The sequence below is a fragment of the Denticeps clupeoides genome, chromosome 1 (assembly GCF_900700375.1).
Source record: "Denticeps clupeoides chromosome 1, fDenClu1.1, whole genome shotgun sequence".
NCBI lineage: Eukaryota > Metazoa > Chordata > Actinopteri > Clupeiformes > Denticipitidae > Denticeps > Denticeps clupeoides.
In genome coordinates, this window is record NC_041707.1 from 8,709,914 (window position 1) to 8,736,851 (window position 26,938).

At 39.4% G+C, this 26,938-nt stretch overlaps 1 protein-coding gene across 9 annotated transcripts in view; it reads right to left on the bottom strand.

Moving 5' to 3' along the window:
- map4k5 (mitogen-activated protein kinase kinase kinase kinase 5) overlaps nt 1–26,938 on the bottom strand; it is a 33,293-nt gene that overhangs the window by 3,982 nt on the left and 2,373 nt on the right. The window contains exons 3-35 of one of the 9 annotated variants that reach the window (XM_028970629.1): nt 20,327–20,384; nt 14,291–14,381; nt 13,827–13,891; nt 13,683–13,738; nt 13,383–13,430; nt 13,097–13,139; nt 12,919–12,991; nt 12,672–12,803; nt 12,288–12,350; nt 12,072–12,153; nt 11,685–11,801; nt 10,655–10,733; nt 9,320–9,382; nt 7,048–7,106; nt 6,893–6,960; nt 6,463–6,501; nt 5,064–5,108; nt 4,496–4,535; nt 4,204–4,405; nt 3,962–3,985; nt 3,783–3,871; nt 3,634–3,675; nt 3,463–3,547; nt 3,304–3,383; nt 3,086–3,146; nt 2,553–2,555; nt 2,094–2,211; nt 1,939–1,997; nt 1,749–1,852; nt 1,410–1,587; nt 728–796; nt 552–644; nt 391–461 (exon numbers count right to left, since the gene is read on the bottom strand). In XM_028970629.1, coding sequence (XP_028826462.1) covers nt 391–461; nt 552–644; nt 728–796; nt 1,410–1,587; nt 1,749–1,852; nt 1,939–1,997; nt 2,094–2,211; nt 2,553–2,555; nt 3,086–3,146; nt 3,304–3,383; nt 3,463–3,547; nt 3,634–3,675; nt 3,783–3,871; nt 3,962–3,985; nt 4,204–4,405; nt 4,496–4,535; nt 5,064–5,108; nt 6,463–6,501; nt 6,893–6,960; nt 7,048–7,106; nt 9,320–9,382; nt 10,655–10,733; nt 11,685–11,801; nt 12,072–12,153; nt 12,288–12,350; nt 12,672–12,803; nt 12,919–12,991; nt 13,097–13,139; nt 13,383–13,430; nt 13,683–13,738; nt 13,827–13,891; nt 14,291–14,381; nt 20,327–20,384 — 2,499 coding nt within the window. The remainder of the gene's footprint in view (nt 1–390; nt 462–551; nt 645–727; nt 797–1,409; nt 1,588–1,748; nt 1,853–1,938; nt 1,998–2,093; nt 2,212–2,552; nt 2,556–3,085; nt 3,147–3,303; nt 3,384–3,462; nt 3,548–3,633; nt 3,676–3,782; nt 3,872–3,961; nt 3,986–4,203; nt 4,406–4,495; nt 4,536–5,063; nt 5,109–6,462; nt 6,502–6,892; nt 6,961–7,047; nt 7,107–9,319; nt 9,383–10,654; nt 10,734–11,684; nt 11,802–12,071; nt 12,154–12,287; nt 12,351–12,671; nt 12,804–12,918; nt 12,992–13,096; nt 13,140–13,382; nt 13,431–13,682; nt 13,739–13,826; nt 13,892–14,290; nt 14,382–20,326; nt 20,385–26,938) is intronic. The other 8 variants (XM_028970638.1, XM_028970654.1, XM_028970663.1 and 5 more) reach the window with 8 other exon arrangements.

Genomic DNA, 26,938 nt, shown 5'->3' on the forward strand with positions numbered 1-26,938 from the left:
GCAACATTATGTTAGTCACATAAACACAACACAATTGAAAGAAATGGCCATAAAAATATATTAATATATAAGCATGTACATGCAGACAGTTCTGCAAACGAACGTGAGACAGCGTGCATACACACAGTCTCGGTATGCTCGGCCCGGGCAACAGGTGAGTGTGTGGTCAAGCAAACAGTGCTGGGTGTGCGCTCTAAAAATTCCTCTGGCCCACAGGTGAGAGAGCGTTCAACCATTGAGTGACCCACAGCTGACACACCACTTCAAAAAACGTATTACCAATAATTGAGACACAAATGCAAGATCTAAAAGCACTTAAATAAAGCTTGCAACAAATAAAATGAGACAACACTGGAAAAATGTATTACGCGGTGGTGAGTTGCTTCTCACCTCATTAGACTTGAAACTCTTCCCCTGCATGCCGTGTTTCCAGAAGGCCAGAACACTATCCTGAAGGCACACTGAAAATGATACAACCAATTAGCATTTGTAACTGCACACACAGGTTAGCTGGCATCATCACATTCTGACACACAAATTCTGCAACTCACCCACTGAGCCAATGCAGAAGTCAAAGCTGAGCTCTGATGCCAACTTCTTATTGGATTTAAGTTTCCCTTGTAAATTGACTATCTTCAGATGCTCTATAGAATGTCAAGGATTGTGAGAGAGGACTATTAGATCAAGAAATTCATACATGAGGTTTAGACAAGTGGTTTACACTTACTGTCCAGACACACAAGCACAGTGTCTCTCTCCAGCTGTGTCACGTGAATGGCATCTACTTGGTGTCCACCTGCATATGCAAACAAATACAAACACTTGAGAATTGTTATAACAGAAGAAGAGTGGACAACAATGTGGGGATTTCAGTGGAAATGTACCAGTTCATATGAGTGGAGAGAGCTCTGTTAGATACTTAATTACACAAATTCAAAAACCTCACTACAATAACAGCCCCCAAATGTTTTGGAGAAATTGTGGAAAACAAAATGCAAATATTTATCAAATTTTTGGAGATCAACAAATTATTTCAGCATGTTTACTACAGATATAATATTTTTGGAAATATCAACCAAGAATGGTTGAAACAAGATAAATATTTAATGAATATCGTACTGGTAGACAGTAAAAAACAATAATCAAGAAAAATCTTTGAGTACATCAACATTACAATTTTAAGAATGTTTACTGTGCATGTTAATCAGAAAAAACAGGTTTACAAAACCTATATGTATATAGTCCTGTTAGTATAATTGGACAAGTGAGAATGTATATATTTGTTTGTTAAAAATAAAAAAATGTACACGACATCCCTAAATGTATTTGAGGTGACCATGTGGGGGGAAAAAAAAGACAACATTAACTTATTTTAATGTGTGATAGTTAAAGCTAAAAGAGCATCTTACTTGAGCCAATTTCAGTGAACCAGGAGGAACAGGAGTTGAGATTAATGGTCTCGAAGCGCACCACCTGCCCAGGCTCACTGCCCTGGCTGATAGCCACACACACCATGGGGTACTCCTGCTCTGGGACCACCAGCATCTCAAACACCTTCAAAGGACTTGGCAAGGGGAAGTCAAAGTGCTGAAAAGGAATAATTTAAAACGTCTTGTTCATGCATGACAAACAAGAACATTAACTTAAACAATAACCCATTAACACCAAAATGTTATGAAACATTCTAAATGTGTATATTCAAAGCGAATTCATATACAGTGTGCTTGTGTATATGGTGTACATGTTACCTTAATAAGCATGAACTTTTGCATGGGCTCGTACCACTGCAGCAGCACAATACCAGACTGCAGAGCCCCACACAGATACTTATGCCCTGTGTATGGATTGCGCACTGATGAGAGAGAAAAAAAAATTAATTGACAAACTATTGTTTCTCCATTTTTAACTATTTACTGATCAAGCATGATCAGTACTCACCAATGCAGCACTTATGACACCCCTTGGTGTCTGGGATTTTAGTTGTCAGGGCAAATCGTCTGCAGAAACACAGTAGAGAGATCTCAGGTCACTCTGGGGATAAATGCGTGTACATATAAGATTTCAGTTTAGTTGGGTTCGTCAGTCTTACAGACCTGGGAAGAATTTTATCTGGGAAACGATGTGTCTGGAACTGCGCAGCCAATCCTGGTTTCCGCAGCTGCTCAAACAGGCCAATGAGATTGTGGGAGTAAAGCTGGAAGGAGGTCTTCCCTGGGAGAAGAAGTTTTTACATTAATGTGCACATGCGTCTCATTTCAGGATCCTCAAATGCAAAATATGTGTTTGTCAAGGTTTCATTATGGCTCACACTAACATGCCAAAGAAAAGACTGAATTAACAGGAGAAAGTGACTGATGATAATCTTTAAAAGGACTCAACTGCATTCTTACTCACACACACCCTGCTGTGTGATTTGTGGATAATCATGAATCCTTTACAAAGGGCCTAAAAACCTGACAAGTAACTAACATTACCAGCAACATGTATTTAAGTTTGTGGCTTTGTCTACACTGACCAACACAAGGGGAGATACAATGATTAAGAATGATTACCTTCTGATAATGCAGACAAAAAAGGTAAGACAAATAATGTAGAAAAGAGAGACAAATACAAAAAACGATATTAGCAAACAATCAGAAAGCATAGATCTGAAAAATCAGCACAGAATGAAAGTCAGGATGAAATGTGTACACTATACAGGAAAAGACAGTAACAATAATGATGAGAAATGATCTTGATCTTTACGGCACACCTGTAAAGTCCTGAAGAGGAAGCAGTGTGTCAGGTGGCTGTAAACCCTGTGTTTACCTCACCAGTGTAACCAGGAGCTGTCACAGCACTTTCACAGCCATAAAACACTAAAGGCTTATAGCGAATGGTACACAGAGATACAGACAATGGTTCACATGTAGGTAGCAGAGACGAGGCCTGATCACACAGTCATTAATCACACACAACTGTTTAGATGCTGATAGCATTTTGTCATTAACAGCTGACCAAGACATGTTAAAAGCCCCTACTGTGACACTCCGTAGACATCAAACTAGTCTTTTCCCTTCGTCACTTCTCGATCTGTTCCACTTACCTGACAGTGACATCAGGTTGTTGTTTATGATGTAGAGCCATGTGCATTTCCTGGGAAAAAGCTAAAGGAGTAACCACAAATCATTTAACCATAATGATTGTTAATCATTAAATGATTAGCAATCGTGTAATAATGAAGTCTAAAAAGGCATAATTACTCATCAAATACTGTAAAAACCAAAACACCTACAACTTGTACAAATGAATCATAGGTCCTACCTGTTCCATTGTGGCTTCATGCAGCTCATTCAGGTTGAGCGTGTAAATGCCATCTTCTGTGCCAAATATCAGATACTGATCTGTAAACAAAAGGTAAACAAATAGCTGTGAACACCGCAAAAAAAATAATAATGCAAATGCAATGCTCCAGCTCTGTACCTTTAGTATCAGGATGGATCCATGATGTTGCACAGTTGATTTTGAGCGGGCAGCCATCAAACACTTTGGAGAAGCATGCTCCCATCTGCATGATCCCAGACACATTTGAAAATGAAGGATCTAAATTGGATTAATTATGCTAACTGGGTCTGTATGTCTGGGGATACTCACCAGAACCTTAGGTGTGGGTGGAAGGCCATTGATGGCTGGTTTCTGGAGACAAAGAAACAAATTGAGTAATACCCTTATGACATAGTACGTATTCATTCACAAAATGATTAGTGCAAAACTGTAATAGTATGAATGTACACAATACTCACCGGATACTCCTTCTTCTCTTTCCTCTGAGGTCTAAGTGGAGCTGGTTTGGGACTGTCACCATTCATGCCGGTATCTATATCCTCAGGATCTAAAAATGGGCAAGACAGAGAGCTCATTTAGCCACAGTTTTTGCTCCCCAGCTCACAACAAAACTATCCAAGACAATGTTCGATCTTACCATTGCTTTCAGAGAAAACAGAAGCTTAGAAAAGAGAAGGTAGAGAAAGACCATTTGAAATACAGGAACAGCAAGCAGCAGAGAAAGGGGAACAATACACAGAATACAAATAGAACAGTAAAAAGGTTAGTTAAGGTAAAAAGAGCCGATTCTAGATTCTATAGCTGTCTTGCGATACAGAGTAGTATATAGGGGGTATGTATGTGTATGGTATGTAAATGCAGCGTGTTCTGTTCACGCACCATGCTCTGTGCAATGGGACAGTAGACCTGGGCTGCTAACAGACACTGAGAGTTGGTCTGGAGGCGAGTGTTCAGCTTTGCTTCCTCTTTCTGGGGTGCTCTGGCGTCTCGGCCCAGAAACTGGACCATTGTCCTGGCTTTGAAAGCGTCTGACTGTCAGGCATCCATCACCTGAACCCAAGTCATCACTGTTTAACCTTGGCTGTAAGAGATCAAGGAGAATCAAATGTAATTTAGATGGAAAATCTAAAAATTCTTAGATTAACAATAAAACATCCCATAAAAGGCTTACCTTTGGTGGCAGAGGTGGAGGAGCATGTTTGAGTGTATTTCTGAAAAACAGAAAGCAATAGGAAACTGAGCTATAAGTAAGTGTGATGTGGATCTATGGGGCTATGAGACTGTACATTCTGAAATAGGATCTAGTTTCCTTTTCCACCATATAGAATCATGGTGTTCTCTTCAAAAACAACATAAAAGTGTGTTATGCTTGTATATATTAAGGGTGGTAGTAACCTAGTTGCTTGCCTATAACAGGCTTGCCTATGAACCAGAAAACCATAAAGTAACATGTTCAAACCCCACTTACTACCACTGTCCCCCCGAGCAAGACACTAAACTCCAGTTTGCTTCAGGAGCAGATGTAAAATGTCTGCGGACATGGTCAGACCGAATAAAGGACCATCTCGGTTAAAACTGCAAACAAATCAACAAATTACAAATCTGTGCATTAGCTGTATAATATAGTATAGTAAATAAACATTATATAGGCAAATTGTTTGTTTATAGCTGGCTTGTACAGAACATAATTGGATCGGCAAGAAACATTTTCTGTTGTATATTATGTAGGTTATACTCACAGATCCACATCCTCAAATGTATCTTCCAGGTGAGTAATGTGACCTCTGGAAAAAATGAATCGTTTATGCATGTGAAAGACTGCAACCAGGAAGAAAAGCATGAATATGAGGATCGCATCATGTGAATGGAAATGTGATTTGCCATTCTATTGTCTTTAAAATGAAACTACACTGCACCAGAAAACGGGGGCTGCATACAAGGAGAAACCAGTCTAACACAGACTAAAAACAACTGACGTAAACATATATACTGTATGCACCATTATACACTGTAACAGGTCACAAATGACGAGAAATAATCCAGAATTTTTGTTCTTTGTAATAACCTTTAGGTCCATTTACAACTTAAAATAATGTGTAACTATTTCAAGAAAAATACTCAAAAGCAGGCAGGGCTGGGAATATATCTCCCGATACCTTAAGATTTCCTTTAAATTACTGTATAAATGCAAAATGTACCCATTTATTTCTATACAATGACAAAAAAATAATGAACTGAACCAAAGTTTAAAGTTTTTCTTTGGAGCTAAGTTGTCTGCCTCCATCAATCATGGTCATGATCCTGACATTTCCAGTTTTGTAAGCATCTATGATTATTAGCATAAATGTATCTTACATCTAGGCTACTACCACCCTACACCCTATCTTTGCTATGTCCCATCCTCATTCTGTGATTAGTCCGTTTTTGTGTGTTCAGGTTTTGTGTTCGTGTGAGAGCTCCTTGCCCTGTTTAATTGAATTTAAACCCAGTGTTTGTGAGTCATACGCTTGCGTCCTGCCTTTTCTCCCCGCCATGTGTTTCTGACACCATTTAATGTATCTGAAATCAGTAGAGGTTTTCACCTATCTCCACAGATTTGCTTCTCTCCACTGTTATTCCAGTACAAAATGTGCATGTGCCAGGAGAGTTTTCTGGAAGGACGGGGGAGTGAGTTGTCTGCTTTGACGGGGCAGAGAAGCGAATCTCGAAAGCGACTGCTGTCTGTTTAACAATAAAATTAAGATATATACTTGATACTTATAATATAGTAATTTACTACATCGCATGCTGAACAAGCCCATTTATCTGATATATTGCCCACCCCTAACAGCAGGATCTAGAGTCCAGCTTGTTACAACTAGATAAAATCAAACACTGTACTCTCACCCCGATTTAGCATTCTAAAGATCCTGTATTCTTTCTTAGATTACATGTTACTGAACCAATCAAAAGGTTGATGCCAGCAGCTGTGTGAGACCCACGTGTAATCATGATGATGTGGATTATAACCCATGGAAGTCTGGAGTGGGTTCAGCACTCAGTCACATCACGGAGACGGACTGGAAACTCACGGAAACAACCACAAACAAGTACATGCCACATTTACAGGAATGTTCACACACACAGAGCTGGTTTTACCGTTGAAATAATTCCTCCTCTACACTTTTAAGAAGGCTCCTTTCACAGATAGCAAAATGGAACAAGGACAAAAAGAGCAGAATGAAGAACACAAACACAAGAAAATAAAATTCAATACATACTCTAGATATTAACCATAACCCTCATCCCACTCAAAGAAAAGAGAGTATGCATCTGTATGCATCTTCTCTTATGTTTTACTTCCAGATTAAAACGAACAAATATTGCAGCGATGCCTTTTTTAGAGAGTAAAATATCCAACAAGGCTCAGCAGTTAAAAAAAAAAAGAACCTGTGTGGCCAAATGCTGGTTTCCATTCTTTCTTCCCTTCCCATTGTTATTTCAAGCATTCCACTGCCCTTGTGCACATCAGACGTAGTAAAAGTGGACTGTTTATGATGCAACCATAGCAACTGTTCCCATGGCTCACCTGGAAGAGATGGCGCCATCGGCAAATGGACTCCAGGGGGACGAGAAGTCATTATCTCTGGTCACGTCCTGCAAAGAGCGGCCAAAATTAAATATACCCCTGTCTTACACCCCACACACACACACACACACACACACACACACACACACACTTACCATTTCAGCATGGGCTTCGGTCTCCTTCTGCAATGGAGGCTTAAACTGCACTTTGTCAACTGAGAATGGGGGAAAAAAAAAAAAAAAAACCTCTGTGACAACAATTCTGCAAGTATAGAGAGCTGTGCAGGGGCATGGTAGCATGATAGTGGGCACTTTTTAACAGTCTGATGCATGTTGTAATATGCATGTATTATAGGCTTATGTTTTCTGCATGGGTGCCGACAACACATCACTCATACTGACTACACATCCCCCGCTGCAGTCATTAGTTTAGCTTTATTAAAAACAACACACCGTAGGTTACCAGTTTCATTGTGGTTGAACGGTGCCTTTATAGACCCAATTAGTCTATGATTGTGGGGTGTATTTAAGGGGACAGCGTAGTAGGCCGGGGGTCAAGGTCAGGTTGGTGGTTCAAGGATTGAGGAGCATATATGTATGATTTTGTTTTTCTTCAGTATTTTTGGTTTGAATTCTGAGCACTTCCCGCACTGTACATAAATCTTTTTTTCCTTCACTACACTTGGTGTGTTTGGCCTTTTTTGGTTTGGTGGAAGCGCCCAGTGTAGACGGGACATGGAGGTTCCTGATTCACATTGATAAAGACTTGATGACACTATGATGGGAAGACAAAAACAAAAAAAGCAGCTTCTTAGAAATGCAAAAAGTTCCTGCAGACTAAGCAGAGTTTCCACTAGATGGCAGTACACTTCTTACCCACAAAGTCTATTACAAACAAATTAAACCTAAAATGTGGCCTGCCAGTAGCTGATTTGAATCATATATATTTAGCAATGTAAGCAATCAAGATATCCACAAGTATTGTTTTTGTGGAGGGCAGGTTTTTGAGACATTATTTCAGTAAATAGAAACTCCTTCCATAGCTCTTCTAATCTTATTTTTGGCTAAGAAAGAGGTCATACCAAAATCCTGCTTGCACTGCAGATCTCCATGGACATCCAAGCAATAAATTCAGTTTTACATAACTCTATTAACTCCATTAAATTAATGTGAGGTGAGCATGTCCCTTCATTTCAGAGGAAGTGAAACTTTTGCTTTGACCTTAACATCTCATGCAGCATCCTCATGAGAAGAATAACGTGTGTACAAAAATGTACACCAAAGTCTGGACACACCTACTGGTTATGGAGACTAAGACAGAGGCCATTTTGAAGAATCTAATGTAAGCAACATATTTAGTGCAGAACAAGAAAGCAAAGCATGTCTGATAAATCTGTTGCCTCTTTTAACCTTCGTGACTGCTTTGTTCATTATTGTAATCATCAAAAGCTGCTTAAAGAGCCTTCAGGCCTGTTTGAATACCATCCCCATTGTCTAACTTAAAGTGGTTGAGAGAAGCCAAGAGTGTGAAATACTGCCAACACAGCATCCTGCTTTGGAGAGGCTGGAATTGAAATCTTTTTGCCTTGTTTGCTATATATTTTTGTTTATTATTATTATTATTATTTACAAGCCCATGCGAGTTATTTCATAGTCACGTGTCTTCAGTTTAGTTCAATAATGTATAATATGCAAGGTCCATAAGAAATAAGTGTCCAAACATTTGATTGATTTCATACACACAAAAAAATAATGATTATCTAAAACAAAAACACACACTCATGCATGCATTTAGTCAGTAAGACATAATGTAATTAAATTCAGCGAAAAAAGAAGAATGCAGAAATAGAAAAGAACATATTTGTCTGCCCACTGAGATAATGCTGTCATGTGGCAATCGCCTTTGAATATTCTGAACAAACAAAAAGAACTGGAACTGAGCTGACTGCTTGGTTACAAGTACATTACATTGCACCTTCCCTGCTTCCCTCCCTCCACAAGCATGGATGCTGGGATATAAATTCAAAATTAAGTCAAAATAGTGGACAAACATGCTGACTGATCTCATGGGGCAAGTATCTGTGCAGTATGCATTGAAATAGCACATGGGTATGAGATGTGTATTGCATAAGTGATTATTTGCCCAAAAAAAAAAAAAAGACCCATATAATAATTGCAACATGGTTACAAAAGCATACAACTTTGAACAAACATGTTCCTATTTCAATACAATGTTTAAAAAAATTCTCTTGACTCAAATCTCCACTTACAAACACACTAAAAAATAAGCACCCTATTTCAGACCATTTACACACACACACACACACACACACACACACACACACACAAAAATCATTATCTGCACTCTCATGGCCCATCCGCAAGCAGCGTGTGTGATTAAAAATGTGTGTGCACAATCACAACTGACCTGAACCCCCCCTGTTCTCAGTGTTGTGAGGACTAAGTATCCTTCCTGAGTCTGTCCCATTGGCTGCATTGTGCAAGAGAAATGAAAGAAAATAAAGTGACAAACATAAATGTGAACCGCTACAAACCATTGCCACACACCTGCTACAGAAGAGAGTCCATCAGATTAATCCAGCTCTGAACACACACATACACACTGCTGGAGACAATTCTGCACTTCTAATCTAGGTCTAAATCCTTTAAGATCTCTCACAGATGATAGTCAACTATAATCCTTTCTTTCCTCATCTGCACTGAAACAAATACATTTCTATGACATGATATACATGCCTGCGTATGTTTGTGAATATGTGCGAGTGCATACATGTGGTGGTGTTAACCAGGGAACAAACAGTCTAAAAAGACTAAAATATGACCAAAAAGCAAACAATGTTCAGGTTTTCATTAGAGGAAAGGCCTTGAAACCTGCAACAAGACCCAGTGAACTGAGAGAAACCATACCTACATGAAGGTATGCCTTTGTGAGTGTAAGCAGCAAACACACTTGGACTTATTTTACTATGTACAGAACATGAATGACTTTTCAAACCCATGTTTATATAATTTCAAAGGATAACTGTAGCTTCTGTAGTTTGAGTGTCAAAAACTTTTCTGCTAATGGTAACTGCAATGTGTGTTATATCATTGTCTAATGTCAGAAAATAAAATATCACATGGTGACTAAGGCCTTTTTTACATCCCCCCTGTAATCAAAATGCCATGATATTCCAGAAATTACATGATAAACCCAATGGACAAAAGAGTGAATGACCCGGAACAATGAGAGTTTAAGTAATGTGTTCGGACATCTACGTGTCTTTGGCAAGTGCGTTTATGTCTGACTGCGTGTGTAGATGATTGAGTGTGTGTAATGCATCCTGATTGGCAGTGGTGACAATTCTGTGCCACAGAGCGGCCACAGGGAGTGTGACTCAGCAGGACATAAACGCACATGACAATCCCGTGGAACCTGTTTTGCCTTCATGCTTTCCCCTTTTTATCCCTCCTGCTCTTTCTCTCTATGCCACCCTTCTTAAACTTCTCCCCCCATTCACCTTGCAACACAACGAGTTCTTTGAATATCTTCTCAACTTATCTTTATCTTCTGTAAAAATATTATTTTTTTTATTTTTGTCTCCCTCACACACCCAAATACCCTGTCTCAGTGTGGTTAAATTAAGAGAAGGACACTGACTGAAAGACACTCCAGACAGTGAGAAAGGAAAGATTAACAGGGGAACATGGCAAAAGCAGAAAGAGGAAGCTGAACAAATCAAGTAGTAAAAAGATCACTTACAATTGATCTCCGACCGAGTCCTCTCTGCCCGGGTGTTCTTGTTGGTGGACCGGATCGTGTGCCTGACAGCAATGGAAGGCTGAGACAGAGGCGAAGAGTGGGATTGAGAATGGACACAAGGAGAAAAGTTTATTTTAAAAAAAGAACATGGAGGGTGATGACAAAGCTAGCTGACAATCACAAGATGGTAGTAGCCTAGTGGGTAACACACTCGCCTATGAACCAGAAGAACCAGGTTCTAATCCCATTTACTACCAATGTGTCCCTCAGCAAGACACTTAACCCTTAGTGTCTCAATGGGGACTGTTTCTGTAACTACTGAATAAGAGCGTCTGGGTGTCTGATAAATGTAAATCACAAGCAGACAGGGACCAGATATCAGGCAATAAGGGAGAAAAGAATTTTCACTTAATGAAAAAAGTAAGTTTGGCTAAATGCTATATAAAGTTCACTCTTGTACATGCACACACATGCACCACTGGTGCTACTTCACAATCAAACACCACAGAACAGACCACAGAACAAGACAAGGAATGGAAGTAAAAAAAAAAAACAAAAAAAAAAAAACAAGGGTACAAACAATGCACAATGGGACGATAAGCAGAACTGCAGTCAGAGGATTTCCATAACTCATCTGTCACTGAAACAAAGACAACTCTCTCACACACAACCACACTAACACACAAATTCTCTCCTACACTTTCTCTTTATGTGAGAGCAGTGATATGGTTTGTTGGAATTTTGGCCAGGATGGAGATGCCAAATCTCTGGCTGGTCTGTGGTTCTGAACTAAGTCAGGCAGATGAATGGAGGTGTGGGGTTTTCCATTGAACTTTTCAACAGAATGTTATGCTGTGAAAAGTTACTAAAAAGCATAAACTGCTGTAAATGTTGAGTAACCTTATAGCATAAATAATCCAAAGAAAAGAGCGTACTGGGTCAGAACTTGGGCGACACAGACTAATGGCCAAAGTACAACATGTATGTAACTCCAGAGCAGGTGGAGGTGGGCATGGTCGGGGGTAACTACCTCCAGGTCATCATCCTCTCCTTCACAGTAGTGGGGGTGGCTGTCAGGGTTGTTCACTTTATCAAGAAGTTCTACTGCAAGGTTTCGAGTTAGTCCAGTCTGACTAACAAACGTATGCTGCCGTGCACATAAACATAACAAAAGCACAAAACAGGTGGGAGAACACAGTTACTAAGATCACCAGTAGATCATATTTAATAGACATGAATGCTTATGGTATGCTCTCTTTTACATGAGTCAGACTACTAATTTGACTAATTGTGTATATATTTTAGTAACATGGATCTCATTAAGCTATTTTGTAGAAAGTAATCTTGAAGGTTAGGCTTAACTTATTTTATATTCTACATGATTGAAGACTGTGTGTGTTTGTATAGGCTCTCTCACTGAAAGTAGCTTCTCAGCATTAGGTCTCTTCTTAGGGTTTTTGGTCAAAGAAACCTTCACAAAGTTGTGGAAGGTTGTGGACCTATGGGGAAAAACATGCAGTTAGGACAATTGTGTGTGTGTGTGTGTGTGTGTGTGTTTGTCTCAACCTTGTGTAGCTGTACAAATGAAGTTAAATTAATGAGGCTCATTATATCTAATGAAGGGTAGACTCACCATTTGTTTTTGTCTTTTAACTTTGGGGGCTGGAAGCTGCTCTTTGACATTAAAAACAAGGCTCTGGAAGATATGTATGCACACATATAACCACCAATGTATTCACACGCACATCAACAATCAAACAAAGACACTAATTACTTATCTGGCTTAAATCTAGGCTCGCACAGTCAAAAAATGTATACTCTGAATGAATATGGCTGAATGATGTATGTTATCTCGCTGTACTTGTAGTGACAAAGGCATCTATATATCTATGCAATAAACAGGTATGTTATCTGTTCTAAGAAATCTCAAAATAAGTTTGCACACCTGCATGTACATGTGCTATATAACTGCTGCACAATCTAAGTTGGTGAAAAAAAAAAAAAAAAAAACATTTACCGCATTGGGTGTAAGTCAAACATGGGAGGCTGCAGCTCTGCCAACTCTATGGCGGTGATGCCCACAGCCCAGATATCACACAGCTGGTTATACCCACCATTCTTCTCTACCGCAGCCACCTCTGGTGCCATCCTGAATGCACACATGAAAACCAATAAAACAAACCGTTTAAGTATATTGGTAATTAGTAACTCTGTAATTATTGCACTTCCTGATGTGTAGGAACACATTCACAAAGTGGACTCACCAGTATGGGGTTCCTATAAAAGACTTTCTTTTGGCAATGGTGGCTGTTATTTTGGCTGCAACTCCAAAGTCGGCTATAGCAAGACATAAGAAACCTTTAAATTAATATTACACACATTTTTATATTTATATTTTTCAGATGGATGTTGATTAAGTTAAAACAGTTTAAAGTTACTCACCAAGTTTCACATCCCCATGGTCTGTCAGCAAAATATTAGCTCCCTACACAGAGATCAATGAGCACCAAAATACCGACATCAACAGCAGTTTGAACTTCTATCACAGTACTTATATTCAGGTGTACAAAATATAGATAATCTTTTACAAAGTGGGCAAAATATAATGTAGTGAGCTACATATTACATGAAGATTTACTTTTTAGACCACTAAAATAAATAAATTAATTATTTCTGTACGTAGTGTAGTTTTAGGTTTCTATCTATTCATGAGTGTGGGCTGATATACCTTTATGTCCCGATGCATTTTGGCTTTGATGTGCAGATAACCCAAACCCTGCGAACAAATTAGTGTGCAAGATTTTTTTCAATACATATAGACTCAACCTTTTACTGAACACATAACATTAGAAATTACAGCCTAATTGTGATGGACAGTCTGTTTAGGCACCTTTTATGCATAAAATGTATTCCTGATCTGAAACGTATTCATCTTCCACACAAAGCTAATGACTGGTTTGCCATGGGCTGTTAAAGATAGGTAAAAGATAAATGTTTCCAAGTGCCCAATGAACATGTGTTTGCTTACCTGTAACGTCTCTCTGCACACATAGGCTATCTGGAGTTCCGAGAGGGGGCCTGTCACTGTCCAAAGACACTAACATTAGACCAGGCCATTTGAGCAAAACATTGCACTGTATACACAAAGGTGGCTGACTGGTGACTACAGTACCATGGTATATATCCTGTAAAGATCCCCCACCACAGTACTCCATACAGATCCACAACTTTTCCCGACTACAAAATAGACAAAAAGGAGAAGCATTTACATAGTAAATTTTCACCAAGAATATTACAGTAAAAAAAAACAACCAAGATCAGTTTACTCAATTACTTATAAGAATTCTTCTACAAATAATAGTTAATGCTTTTCATGGCATGGTGACTCCAGAGTGAATAACGGACTTTCACCTTCATTCCCTTTACTACCATTGATAAAAGATCATGTAAACGACTTGCAGAAATACTGTACAGTATACCTCAATATATTATTATTGCCAGAGAAATAGAAATGTGGCTCTACTTCCAACATTGAAATAAATCTTAAAATATTAAAACATGAGTTAAAATAAGAAAAGAAAATGAGAAGTAAAATGAGAATAATTTTTTTTTGATGGATTAACTCTACATCCTTACCTGAGGTAACTGCCAAAGTAAGCCACTATGTTATGGTGAGTGCATTCCTTCACCATGAAGATCTCCTGCTGAATGATCGAGAAGTCATCGCCTGTGAACACACAGGAAACACGCACCATTACAAACAGATTCTGGGAGAAGAAAGTCAGACATATACTAATATAAAGTATATAAAGTATATAGTAGTATATCAAACATCTTCTGTTTCTAAAATAAAACAATAAGCAATGAACAGGCCTGCCAACCCTCAGCACCCTACTACACTCACTGAGGTGTAAATAGTAGGGGAGCAAAAGTACTCAATCAAAATATTGATGATTCGGTCTGCCCTGCATTATCTAATATGCCCTTATGGACCTTAGGATTTTGGTGTTACAATTAACTTTGATCCAGAAATGTCTAGTGATTGGACATTAAGGGAAAGTAATTGTGGGAAGGGCTTTCGCCCATTGCTGCTTCCAGTTTAAAAGTAGCCCATCATATAGTAGCCTGAAACGATTAACAAATCTCCAAGCAAACTCGGAGCTTCTACAAGGTATTGTATTTTTATGATTGCTAACTAACATTAGCGCTTCTTAGAATGTACATTATTTGTAATTATTTGTGTTATGAGTCGATAGTGATAAGGCATGAGATCTCATTCATGTAATTCATCCCTGGGGCAGTGGGGCAGTGGTGGCCTGTGGGGCAGTGGTGGTCTAGCGGTTAAGGAAGCAAGGTGCCACTGAGGTGCCACTGAACAAAGCACCGTCCCCACACACTGCTCTTCGGGCGCCTGTCATGGCTGCCCACTGTTCACTCAGGGTGATGGGTTAAATGCAGAGGACAAATTTCACTGTGTGCACCATGTGCTGTGCTGCTGTGTATCACAAGTGACAATCACTTCACTTTAATTTCTCCCTCCCGCGCCCGCCACACACGCGTGCATACACACACACACTGATAGGTTACATCTCAAATCACACCTTCCCCATACATAAGGTAGTAATAATGAATGCAACAGATGGACAAATCTACATTCATTAGCATATATATTTACTTTTGGGCGAGTTTATAGCATTTGATGCATAAATCAATTTTTTTTCTTCCCCACAGTACATCACAGTGGTGCAGGCTTGCACATGCATTGCACACACATGCAGTAAGACTAATTCTCTCTCTCTCTCTCTCTATTTTGCACATAACATTGCACAAACATTGTATCTACCTACCTCATCTGGATACATTGGAAACTGAACTGTATTGTTTAAGTTGGACTATTAGTAATACTTGAATTATTTATTTATTTATTTTCTTTTTACTATTTTAGACCTTTATACTTTTTTATCCCTCTTTATGTTTCATAGTTTTTTTTTTTTTCCCATGTACATCATGAATGTTTCACAGAAAGGTTGATTAAATGGGCTTAGTTCTGGAGCCAGTAACCCAAAGGTTTTAAGCTTTGATCTAATAAAAGTATTGAGTTTGAATAAACTTTTTTTGTAATAACAGCCAATTGCTTGCTCATTTTAAGAGGATTTTCATGTTGCATAACACACTATTGATAGAGTTGTTTAAAAACGCAAAAGTATGAGTTATCTGATTACTCGATGAAAAATCGACAGAATACTCGATTCCAAAAGTATTCGATAGCTGCAGCCCTACTGTTAAACAATGAGTCAATGTCTAAACCACTGTTGTGCCTCCACCTGCCCTCGCTCACACTGTTGTAACTGGACCAGAGTTGGAAGTGCAACACTAGTGTAGGAGCTGAGAGTTTGAAGTTGAGCAACTTGAAAAGGTAACCAGTAATTGTTCAGGCCCGTGTGTCAGGTTGAAGAAGTTTTGGGGGAACATGGCGAGAAGGAGGCGAACCGTGAAGAAAAACACTCAACCAAACACAGGGATCACACCTACAGGCTTTAGTGCACTTGATTCGCACTCAACATTATTTCCTCTCTTGGTGCGTTTCATTTTGTTTGGTGTGAACACAGTAATTGCACTCAAGTGCGCCTTAAAACCACCGCACTGACACACACAAAAAGAGGTGGACTGTTAGAATCAAATCTCGAACCCTGGTGCGGCCTGCCAGGTGAGCATGTGTACCAAACCAAAATAGGACCACATGTCATCACATTTTACATTACAGAACACTGTGAATTATGGGTAAATTTCAAATGTTGTTTTCACACTTCCATTTGACTAATGCATGTCACCTCCTGTCTTGCCTTGTTATGCACCTTTGGTGCAAAATGCTTGTAATTTAAAATAAAATCGCCAGGGCACCATCCAACCCACGTAATTTTACTTTCATCAATTCCAAAACAGCAGATCTGTATTTACTTTTGTTGTTCCCACGGCCATACAGCTGACCAATTATCAGAGAAAATGTTCTCGTGTGATGCATTTTGGTTTGCCTGCATTTTTCCCAGTGTGAAAGAGAACTGAAACAAGAGGAAAATGATACTGCTACAAACTTATAGACTGATTCGAACCAAAGCAAATGAACTATGATATGAAAGCGCCCATAGTCGCGTTTATTAACTATTTTAACCTTACTATGGCCGGTTGAATGACTTAATGAATATATGGTCAGGCTTGAAATAATATTAAAACACAAGCTGAGCTCATTACAAATCGCCCAGTCCCAATGCAGCGTATAACTCAACACACAAGTAAATCACACACTACATAACACAGCTAGTCTTGAAGGTGCATCTGTTACAAGCCGCAGCAAAATGTCAAAAATGTTGAAAATGACAACTGTTAAATCAGACCTACCTTAGCACTTCAGACAAATAAGAAAATAACTCATGTACCAAAAACGAACCAAAACCATGGTACGATTTATTACGGTATTGCATGATGAAATAGTATCCAATGTACTTTTCATTGAAATCCTGTGTGATCCTTAATGATGGCACGTGACCGAAAAAGACCAAAGTGTGTGCACACACAGATATAGATAAATGCCTGCGGGTGCATCCAGAGGTCTGGGGGCTTTGGTGGGATGTGGAGAATGCCCCAGTGGCAGCAAACCAGAACCATCAAGTCCTGTAATTACAGCCTGGAACAAAATCACAGGCAGGGAAAATCACACACAGAAAAGAACGGATACTCTTCTCACTTCACAGCTACACCACAAGCGGGAGAGTTTTATATAAGTGAAAAAAAAAATCGACATAAAACAATGAAAGATCAGTTAAAAAAGAAGAGAAAGAAAGAGAACCCCCCCCCCCCCAAAAAAAAAGAAAGAAAAAAGGAAAGCAAGGACCACAGAAAGAATAATAATATCCTGGGATAAAAGACTAGTGATCACAAGGTGAGTCCTCGAAGCGGAAAAAAATTTCCCTTGTATAACTCAACAAAACCCTGCTAATAACATTTGTGTAAAATGCACCAAAGAGTTCAAGCAGTGAAATCCATAGGAACCTATTATAACCTAGCTAAACATAATAATATGGAACCAACCAAACTGGAAGAGCTGCCTGTTTAAAAGCCAAGCACAAACATACAAGTTAAATACAACGTCATCTGAATGAGGAGGGTACGTCCAGTGTTTAAGTGCTTCTGGGCAGCACTGTTGTCTAACACAGGGATAAAACAATAAATTTAACGAATGACCAGTGTTTATGCAGGCATTCACTCAGACTCTCTAATTATTCTCTCAACTAAAAGGTACAATTCCCTTAATAACCACACACCTTCAGGGACAAGACCCCAAGCCCCAGGCCTGGCCAGTAAACAATAATTTCATGGGGCCATTCACTGTCACAATATGCCATCTCAAGTTCTACCCCAATAAAACCTTTAATGCATGGCATATTTATGACAACCCTGATTGTGACACAAAAAAAAAAAAAAAAGTCTTCAAAAAAGGCAGAGGTAGGGTGGGGGTGGGGTTTTAAAACTTTTTAACTCAGAGGCCACATTGACTTAATATTTAATAGGCCGAGTCAGCACCAAATGCATATTTTCCAGACATAAACACAAAAAAGGCATAACATTGTGTAATTATGAACAATCAGTAATGCAGAAAGTCAAGGATAAATCTCCTACACTGCAAACGACGACACCCAAGCAATCCTTCTGTACTTCATGATCAACAGAATAAAATGTTTGCGATATGTGCATTGTGTGTGTTTAATGTGTGTGTGTATGAAATACAGCCTCTTTCCAACACATAATAAGTATGTGCCACCTAGGGAACGTTGCCAAAGGTTTAAGTTGTAAAACGATAAGCCAATACTTTTTCATGATATTGACTACCACTCATACTAAAATATAGTCTGGTAGCCTGGTTTCAACAGGAAACAAGCAAGAACAAATCAAAGACAACAGGTGCACCATTGAGCACATGTGCTAAACGGTAGGGGACAGATTTGGTACTCGCTCCAGCCCACTCACATAATTCATTAATATAAAGTAAATACTTGCGACCTATAGCAGATCATGCAAAATGTTTAATCTAAGGAAAATATTGTATCATTATGTATGCCAGTTCTTAATAGTAGGTGTCTGCTCACAACATGCCACCTGCTGTAACATGTAGATGCTATAAATGATCACAGGCACTCTGATTATTTCTCTCTTCCTGTTTCGAGTTTATATCAGTTGTGACATCACTTCCTCCTTCAGATGTCCTTTGTGCATCTTATTCTGTCTCATTGCCATTTCCTTTAAGAGTGAGTGCGTGTGTGTGTGTGTGTGTGTGTGTGTGTGTGTGTGTGTGTGTGTGTGTGTGTATGTGTGTGTGTGTGTGTGTGTATGCATGCTCGCTGTGTGTCCATACTCCAGCTGAGAAAAGCCCTGTTGACCAGCTGGTTGCATCTCACTTAAGTAATCAGATTACCTCTCCTACAGTGACCAATGGCACACACAAGACGCACACAATCTTCAGACCTCACAATCAAGCAGGTAACTACATGCATACATACATACATACATACAATTATTATGATTTTTTTTATAAGTGCATTGTGAACACACACAACAGTAACCCAATATCCACAGATGGGCATGCAACAGAAATTTAAACATTTTCTACTTTTCTATTAAAAGGGGAAAAGACAGTCAAACCTCTGCACACATAACCCACATACACACAGGCTGCAAAGTTAACAGAGCACATCAGGTGATCAGTAGTAACACTTCCTGTCTGTGCCTATGCACTTCCTCTTCTGCTGCCAAACCAGGCTGAGGGTTCATCATCAACCGCTTTAAAACAAATATATTTACAGCAACACACAAATATATTCACATACACATTCTTGCACACAATTAAGTGTTCTGAAATCTTAGTGTGTTTGCATTCATTACCATGGCTCAGAATCACATTTAGTCTTAATTTAGTCACCGAAATGTCACTGTTCACTGTAGCTTAATGATGTAAAGGCAGGAGTTCAAACAATATTGCATTTCAGACATTGAAGAGTGTGTGCAGACATGTGTCAATGTCCACCCTACTGAGACAGAAAGCCTTAATCCCCTGCTTTCTCTGTCTAATATCCATCTCATTAGCATGGGATTTGGGACAAGATCAAGAAGCACACACTTTTCCCCCCCAAAATGCATCCAGTAAACAAATCATTTCTAGGTCAGGTACTGTAAAATGAGAAAAAGTAACACTCTTGCAATGTTTCAATAGTGATTGAAACTATCACATCCTTTTGAGTTGACAATTGAAATGATCTTGATTGTGAACAAACAACAAAATAAGATGTTACAACACTCTCCTGAAGTTCTCCTGTAGGCCCCACTGAAGTTCCAGGAGGGCCTGTGTGACTAGTCCAGCTGATTCTGACTATTAGCATTCACACATTATTCACACTTTACTCAGCCAGATCCCGAGAACAAAGTGTGATCCCCAAATTCACAGCAGGCAAACAGGCACCTTGATCAACATTTATATCGCACAACTGGCCTGATCACAAACCATAGCCTCATAGACATAAAAACATGTGAATGATTGCTCAGATAGCATTCATTCATGCACACACAAAGGCAAGAAGATAACAAACGAACAGGAAGAAAATGGGTGTTCAAGACAGAACTCACCTGGCTCAAGCTTGATTATTTTAACTGCAGCCAGCTCGCCTGTCTGGATGTTTCGAGCCTAAAACAGCAAAGCAGAGAACAAGGGTCAGGGCAAATAATTAAATCATTAAAACAGAAAAAAATCTTAGTAAACATTTCAATTTAATATACTAAATATACTTAAAAAATGGGGCAAGTCAATTAGGTAAATAAGTACATTATCAGAATTAACAGCATTTTAAAACAAATGTACTGATTTCTAAATTATGGTAATTATTGTAAAATGGGACAATAATGCATTAACAGTGGTGCATGTCTGTGTGTAAGTGATAAAAACACACAACGCTGCACAACGCACGGCATAAAAGCAATCTTTACAACTGAATACAGTGACCCTTGACCTCCAGATCACAGTCTTTGGACCGTCACAAAACACAACCCCTTCAGTACACATAGTTAACATTTTTTCCACGTCAGAAGAAAGCAGCCAGTCTGTCTGCAGGTTTACATGATTGACTTTGCAGTAAATGGAAACAGCTATTTCCACAATTCACATTATGGAATATCATAACCCAAGTTCCAAAATTGGTGCCCTTCTGCCACAGAGACAGATGAAGTGAACTGCTGTAGCTCTGCAAATAGCTGCAGACTTTAATCACATATAAAAAATTCACCAGGCACTGAAGTGGATGAAAAGGGAGCAGCGGACATTTCCACCATACCTCAATGTCATTTAGAAGTGTGACAGATTAGGAACAGATGAGCAGAAAGAAAAATGACAGTAAAAGATAGGGAAAGAGACACATAATAATAAGAGAGGAGCGGAGGACTTCTGTTGGGGATGGGACACATCTGTCTGCTGATTTGTGGCAATAATACAAGCAGTGCGGGCCAGCATTTAAACCAAAACCAGCCAGCATTCCATATCGAGCCAAAACATCATAACAATAATGATAACATTCAGCACACAAACAGGACCTCAAAACCACAAAAACACTGAGGAATGAGTTTGGACAGATAATCAATGCTTTAGATTATCAAGATAAAAAAAAAATAGTTTTAATGAATTTTCAACTGTATTTTCTGTTATCATAAGTAAGATGCCGCAATATCGTCTTCGTTGACAGGTGTATCGAAGTTTGGGTTGAACGCTAAAACTGGAAAAGTTAAAGAACACACGAGTTTTAACAGTTTGAAATGCAGCACGATTTTGCTTTGTAATGCGGTGTGTAGAGTGACATGCAGAAAGAGTCTTTTCGTCCCTCGCTGCAGTGAGAGCTGTGAGGACTTGTCAGGCATGTTTGCTGTAGATGTTATGTATAATGAAACCCTCATTCACTCTCTCTAGCCCTACCACATAAAATATCTTCGTGTCAAAGGTTATTAACACAACATGCATACAGATGGGTGGGGAAAAGTCAGACGGCAGGTCCTTATAAACAGGTACTATGTCCTGGAGGGGAGGAGTGGCGAAAAGTAAGCAACCTGCTTCTTTGCGTACAGACACAAATTTCATTTTTTTTTTTTCAATGTGATTATCATAAAGTCAAAACTTATCATAAAGCTGATTAAGTTTTGATTAGCTTAAAAACTTCCACAGAAACTGCAGAACCTGCCCTCCATTTTCTTTCTTTTCTCTCCCCTCTCTCTGCCATGGAGCGGCCAAACAGGGTGGAAAAATGCAGTGTGCCGATTAAGCACAAGGAAAAGCAGTAGCCTCATTTAAATGCTAAAGGACAACACATCTAACAGCATCACATTAAAACAAGACGCCAGATCGGACGTTGTTCGGTAGACATTGTTTTATTAATGTTCATTTAGTTAGTATTGTCTAAAATATTACCCACATTTTCAATGTATATGCAATTTGATAATGGATATGCAAATCATTTCACATCATTTCTCAATGGTGTTTTATTCTTTTTTTCAATTCTTGTCTTCATTTAGGAATCATAAATTGATACTTTTACTGTTTTAAAGACTGCAAACTCCAAAACATTCACACGCTCCTGCGAAAAATACAAAGCACGATGCTGCCTTATTTGGCCATATCACACAGGTCACATTCATCTCAGTATGGCAGTAAGCATAACACAGGACTGCAGTTAGCAACAAGGGGGAAAAACAGGTAGACAAGACACTCAGGGCTACGAGTGTGTTTATAGGTTAAAAGGAACACATTTTCATGAATCCATTAATATGAAGGAAAGCACAGATTCTTTCTTCATTTTCTTTCCCACAAATCATTCGTTTCAAATAATGAAATCCTGATTGAAGACCCTTCTAGAATGTGGTTCTTTTACACCCCTGTATTCTCACAGTCGTTGCAATTGCAGTACATAAAGACCCAAACAAGTGGAAGCTGAGATTAAATCCAAGGAGGAGAGAAGCAGTCCAGCCTGACCGCTGTACTGACACAGACAAAAAAAATACAAAAGACACAGTCATTCCCTTTCTCTTTATCAGACACAAAAACACACAATACAGTCTCTCTTTCTTTCTCACACACACACACACACACACACACAGATATACAGACACACCGCAATGCCTCAGACACCACATGCGCTGGGCAGCCTCAGAAGGCCGAAGAAGTCACCATGCCCTACTGTGGGCCAAACAAGAACCTTTCACAATGCAGCCTGTCAACACTAAACTCCCTGTTGCGGCCCTTCCCAAGACAGCTTCTGAAGTTTCATTCTCGCTTCTGTCCTCAATAACACTACTGAATATATACGGAACACTGGTTTTATATGATATTGTAAAAGTCTAACAAATAAATTACTGGCCAAATTCAGCTAAAGAACATTTACGCAAAGACAAAAAAGTATACTAAACAAATATCATGTATCATTATTAATGTAGTCACTGTTAAAGGTCCCCTATCTACGCCTGCAAGCACAGCAGCTGAAGCTACAGAGCGAAATTAGGCTGAAATGCAGCAGGGCAGAGTGGCGCTAGGTGGTCAGAATGTCACAGCTCTGCAGCTACACCACTGTGACAAAGAGCAAAGGCCATGCGTTCAGCTCGTCACACAGCCCTGTGTACCGAAAGCCGAGTTGAAAGCATGTAAGTGCGCATTAGAAAAGGAAAATATTATTCACGGCTTTATTCAAACTTTATTATTCAGTGTTACATTGAATAATGTTTAACATGCACCAGTCATAAAACAAGTAAGGAGTACACATATATTATTTGGCATTTCTCATTAAATCACATTAAATACATAATACAGAAAAAGTTTGTGTGTGTGTGTTCGGTGCTGCAGAAGTCTGAGGTCAGAACTGCACTTCTCAAATGTACGGTATTTCCTGTGTGTGCGTGAGTCCACTGGGAAGGGGGGGAGAGAGTGGGAGGTAAAAAAAGGAAGTAGTAAAGTCAGAGGGGCGAACAAAGAAAGAAAAGAGATAAAGGAAAGAAGCAGAAGGGTGTCAATAAACCAGTGTGTCGTAACAGATAAATTCTTTCACTCTAGTGTTTGAGTGCATCCATCGCTCTTATTATACCAGCCACAGCCTTCCAACAGACTGCCGAGGGTAGCCATGTCACATCAGAGACGCACAGACACACACACCGGCACATGCAAACATTCAATGCAACACTCAGATGGCAAAATGAGGTGCACTGGACCCCCTGAAGAAACACCCAACTTTACATGGATGGATATTGTTGAAAAGGCCCTTCATGTGTGGCTTGTCAACTGCACACACATCGAACATGACAAACACGCGGGGATTTCAGGTGTGGGCTAGTCACGGGGACCTCCCACAGGCATCCCACCTACGTGTGTCTGTCTCTAAATAGTAATGCAGGCAGGCCAAGAGAGAAAATCGGGGCTGTAAATACGCCAAAGTTCCTCCAAAATTTTGCAACGACACATCAAACAACATTGTCCAAGTGATCTTCATCAATTTCACCATGCAAAGTTGCATCAGACGAATATGGGAACAAATAATGGGACAAATGAACCCTGCCCCAAATCACAAACCGCATCTAAACGCAGGAAAACCCGTTGTTCATGTGCATAAAAAAAAAAAAAAACCATTTTGTATTTACACTTTTGCAATTCATTGCCTTTTTGGTTAGGTTACTTTTCACACAGTGCTGTTTTTCCCTTTGTTATAATAAATTATCTAAAAAAAGATATTGATTTTCTCCAACTTTCGCTGGCTCCCACAATTTTACTGCCAAAACAAATGGGCTAAAGTCATTGCAACCTTGACAAACATTGCAAGAGAAGTCCTGGAGGGAGAACGACAACACAATCCAGCCTGTCTGCATGTGACAGACAGACAGACAGACTGACACAGACAGAAGAGTGCTGAGAGACAGGGAGCTCGCAGTGCTGGTAAAAATTAGTTTAAGCTCAGATTCCGGAGTGTAATTGCTTCTGTTATCTAATCAAAGTCGGTAAGGTGATTACTACTGATTGTACAACAAGAACACAGCATGAAGACAAATCAGCCACACTACACAGGAGCTAATAAATCCACCCATCACAGTGTTTCTTTAGAAGCATTTTTATTTTGTTGCATCAATACTACTAGGAAAATGTACTGATTACATAGCACAACGTCAGGCCCTAATTTAGAGGGCCTAAATGTTATCTAACATTAATCTTATGTTACCTAATGGAATCTAATTGAAAGGAACATTAACATAAGAAAAAGCTAAATAGAGATAAATATACGCAAATATATAGGCTGTCTTGGTGTCGGGACTGTTTTAGCCCAAGAACAGTGAGCCATTTGGAGGTCTGGCCTGTTTTTCTCCAGCTCGCGCTCTCTCTCTCTCTCTCTTTGCAGTCCCAGTCCAGAACTGCTCTTCCTTAGCACTGTGCCAGGAAAACGGAAAGAATGAAGCCAACCCATGACAGCTACTCCTCAAAAAAAACACTTACTGCTGTGTCTCACTCACACACAGACCAGGAAGTTAGGAAACATGTGAATGTGTACATTTGCTGCCTTTCTTTCAAACCCTATGTTCCATTCCACTACATAGGAAATAAAATAACTCAAAAAATAAAATTGACTCAATTAAGGGTTGTGTGTTTGTGTGTATATACACAAATCAGTTGGTAGCTGAGAAGATGAAATGATCTCTAAAACTTCCTGTGTCAAATATAAGTGAAATAATGAACTTTTGATATAATGAACTTATCACCATTAGTGAGCAGTGGGCAGCCATGATAGGTTAGGGGGGGTTATTGGCTCAAGGGTACCTCAGTGGCACCTTGGCAGTTTGGGGATTTGAACTCACAACCTGTTTAGAATGGTTGCTTTGGTCATTCCATTTTAGCGTTCAGAGAGTGGCAGCTCACATGGTCGGATCTTTTATAAAAAAAAACAAAAAAAAACCCTTTATGTAGTCAAAAGTGCCTTTATTTTTTCTGGAAAAATGCCAACAAGACTTCCTGTCTGCGCCAAACACTGTGGATGGTGAATGGTGTTGACATCATTTCCGCGAATGCCCTCCTCAACTTCTATAGGCCTCTCTTCTCCTCAGTAGCACTTAAAAGAGACACACACCAAAGTGATGCGTCCTGGGGAAATATCAATGTGGGACTGGCTAAAAGTTGCTGTAATTCTGCACCACTGCTGAATTTCGGAAAGAGACTTCAGATACAGTATAAGGGGACGCTAAGACCCATATATAAGAAAAAAAAAAAAATTGTGTCATGGGACCTTTAACTCCGGGCAAAAATGAACCACAACCATACACACATGTACACTGAAAAACACAAGCACACGCACCTGAGGTAGTTTCACAAACCCAGTTAGAAGGAAAATTCTTTGACTTGTTTTCCAGGAACCCCAGGGAACTTCCTGATCTACATCCCTTCTTGTGGGACAAAGGGGTTTCATAGCCACATATGTGCGAACAAGGCAAGCACATGTCAGATTGCACAGGTTCTTTTGGTTTTTACAGGCTTGGGGGTAGCTGCTACAGTAGCAGAGTGCGTTTGGACACCAGTTTCTTCCTGCTGCTCCTTTCATTGTCACACTTAAGATACACAGATGGGTTTGGGCACTTCCATTTCAGAGAATCTGCCTTTTTAGAATTGGTTCTTAGGTCTTCCAAAAGGCTGCTTGGTGACACAAATAAAGCCTGCCACAAATAGGAGATTACCAGAGCCTACACCAAGCAAAAAAAAAAGAAGAAAAAGAATCCAATCAGCTCACACATTAAACCTAATAAATTTTGAATGCAAAAAAAAAAAAACATATTTCAAACACAGACTGTGAGCCACATTCTATCTAGTCATCAGGGCTTGTTTTCTGACCATACAGTGGTGGCTTGCTGAAGCTCTACAGCATTGACCGTGAAGTGTGAAATACCAACAGAACACCAAACATACCAGTAGCACACCAGATAATTATTTTGGAAGAATATGCAGAGCAAGGGAAAGGGTCTATTGATGAACGGGGTTGTAGGAGGCTTATTAACCGTGCACAGCATGATATGCCAGCAACCTGGTGTATATGAAATACGCAATACGAAATGTAGTTTGCTGCTTACAGTGCTTGACTGACAACGACTGGGGTGGGTTTAAATCATCAATGAGGAAGTAGGGTATGAGACTCCTCCCATTTTAAAAATATCATTTGTGAGGCCAGAGTCTCATCACATAAA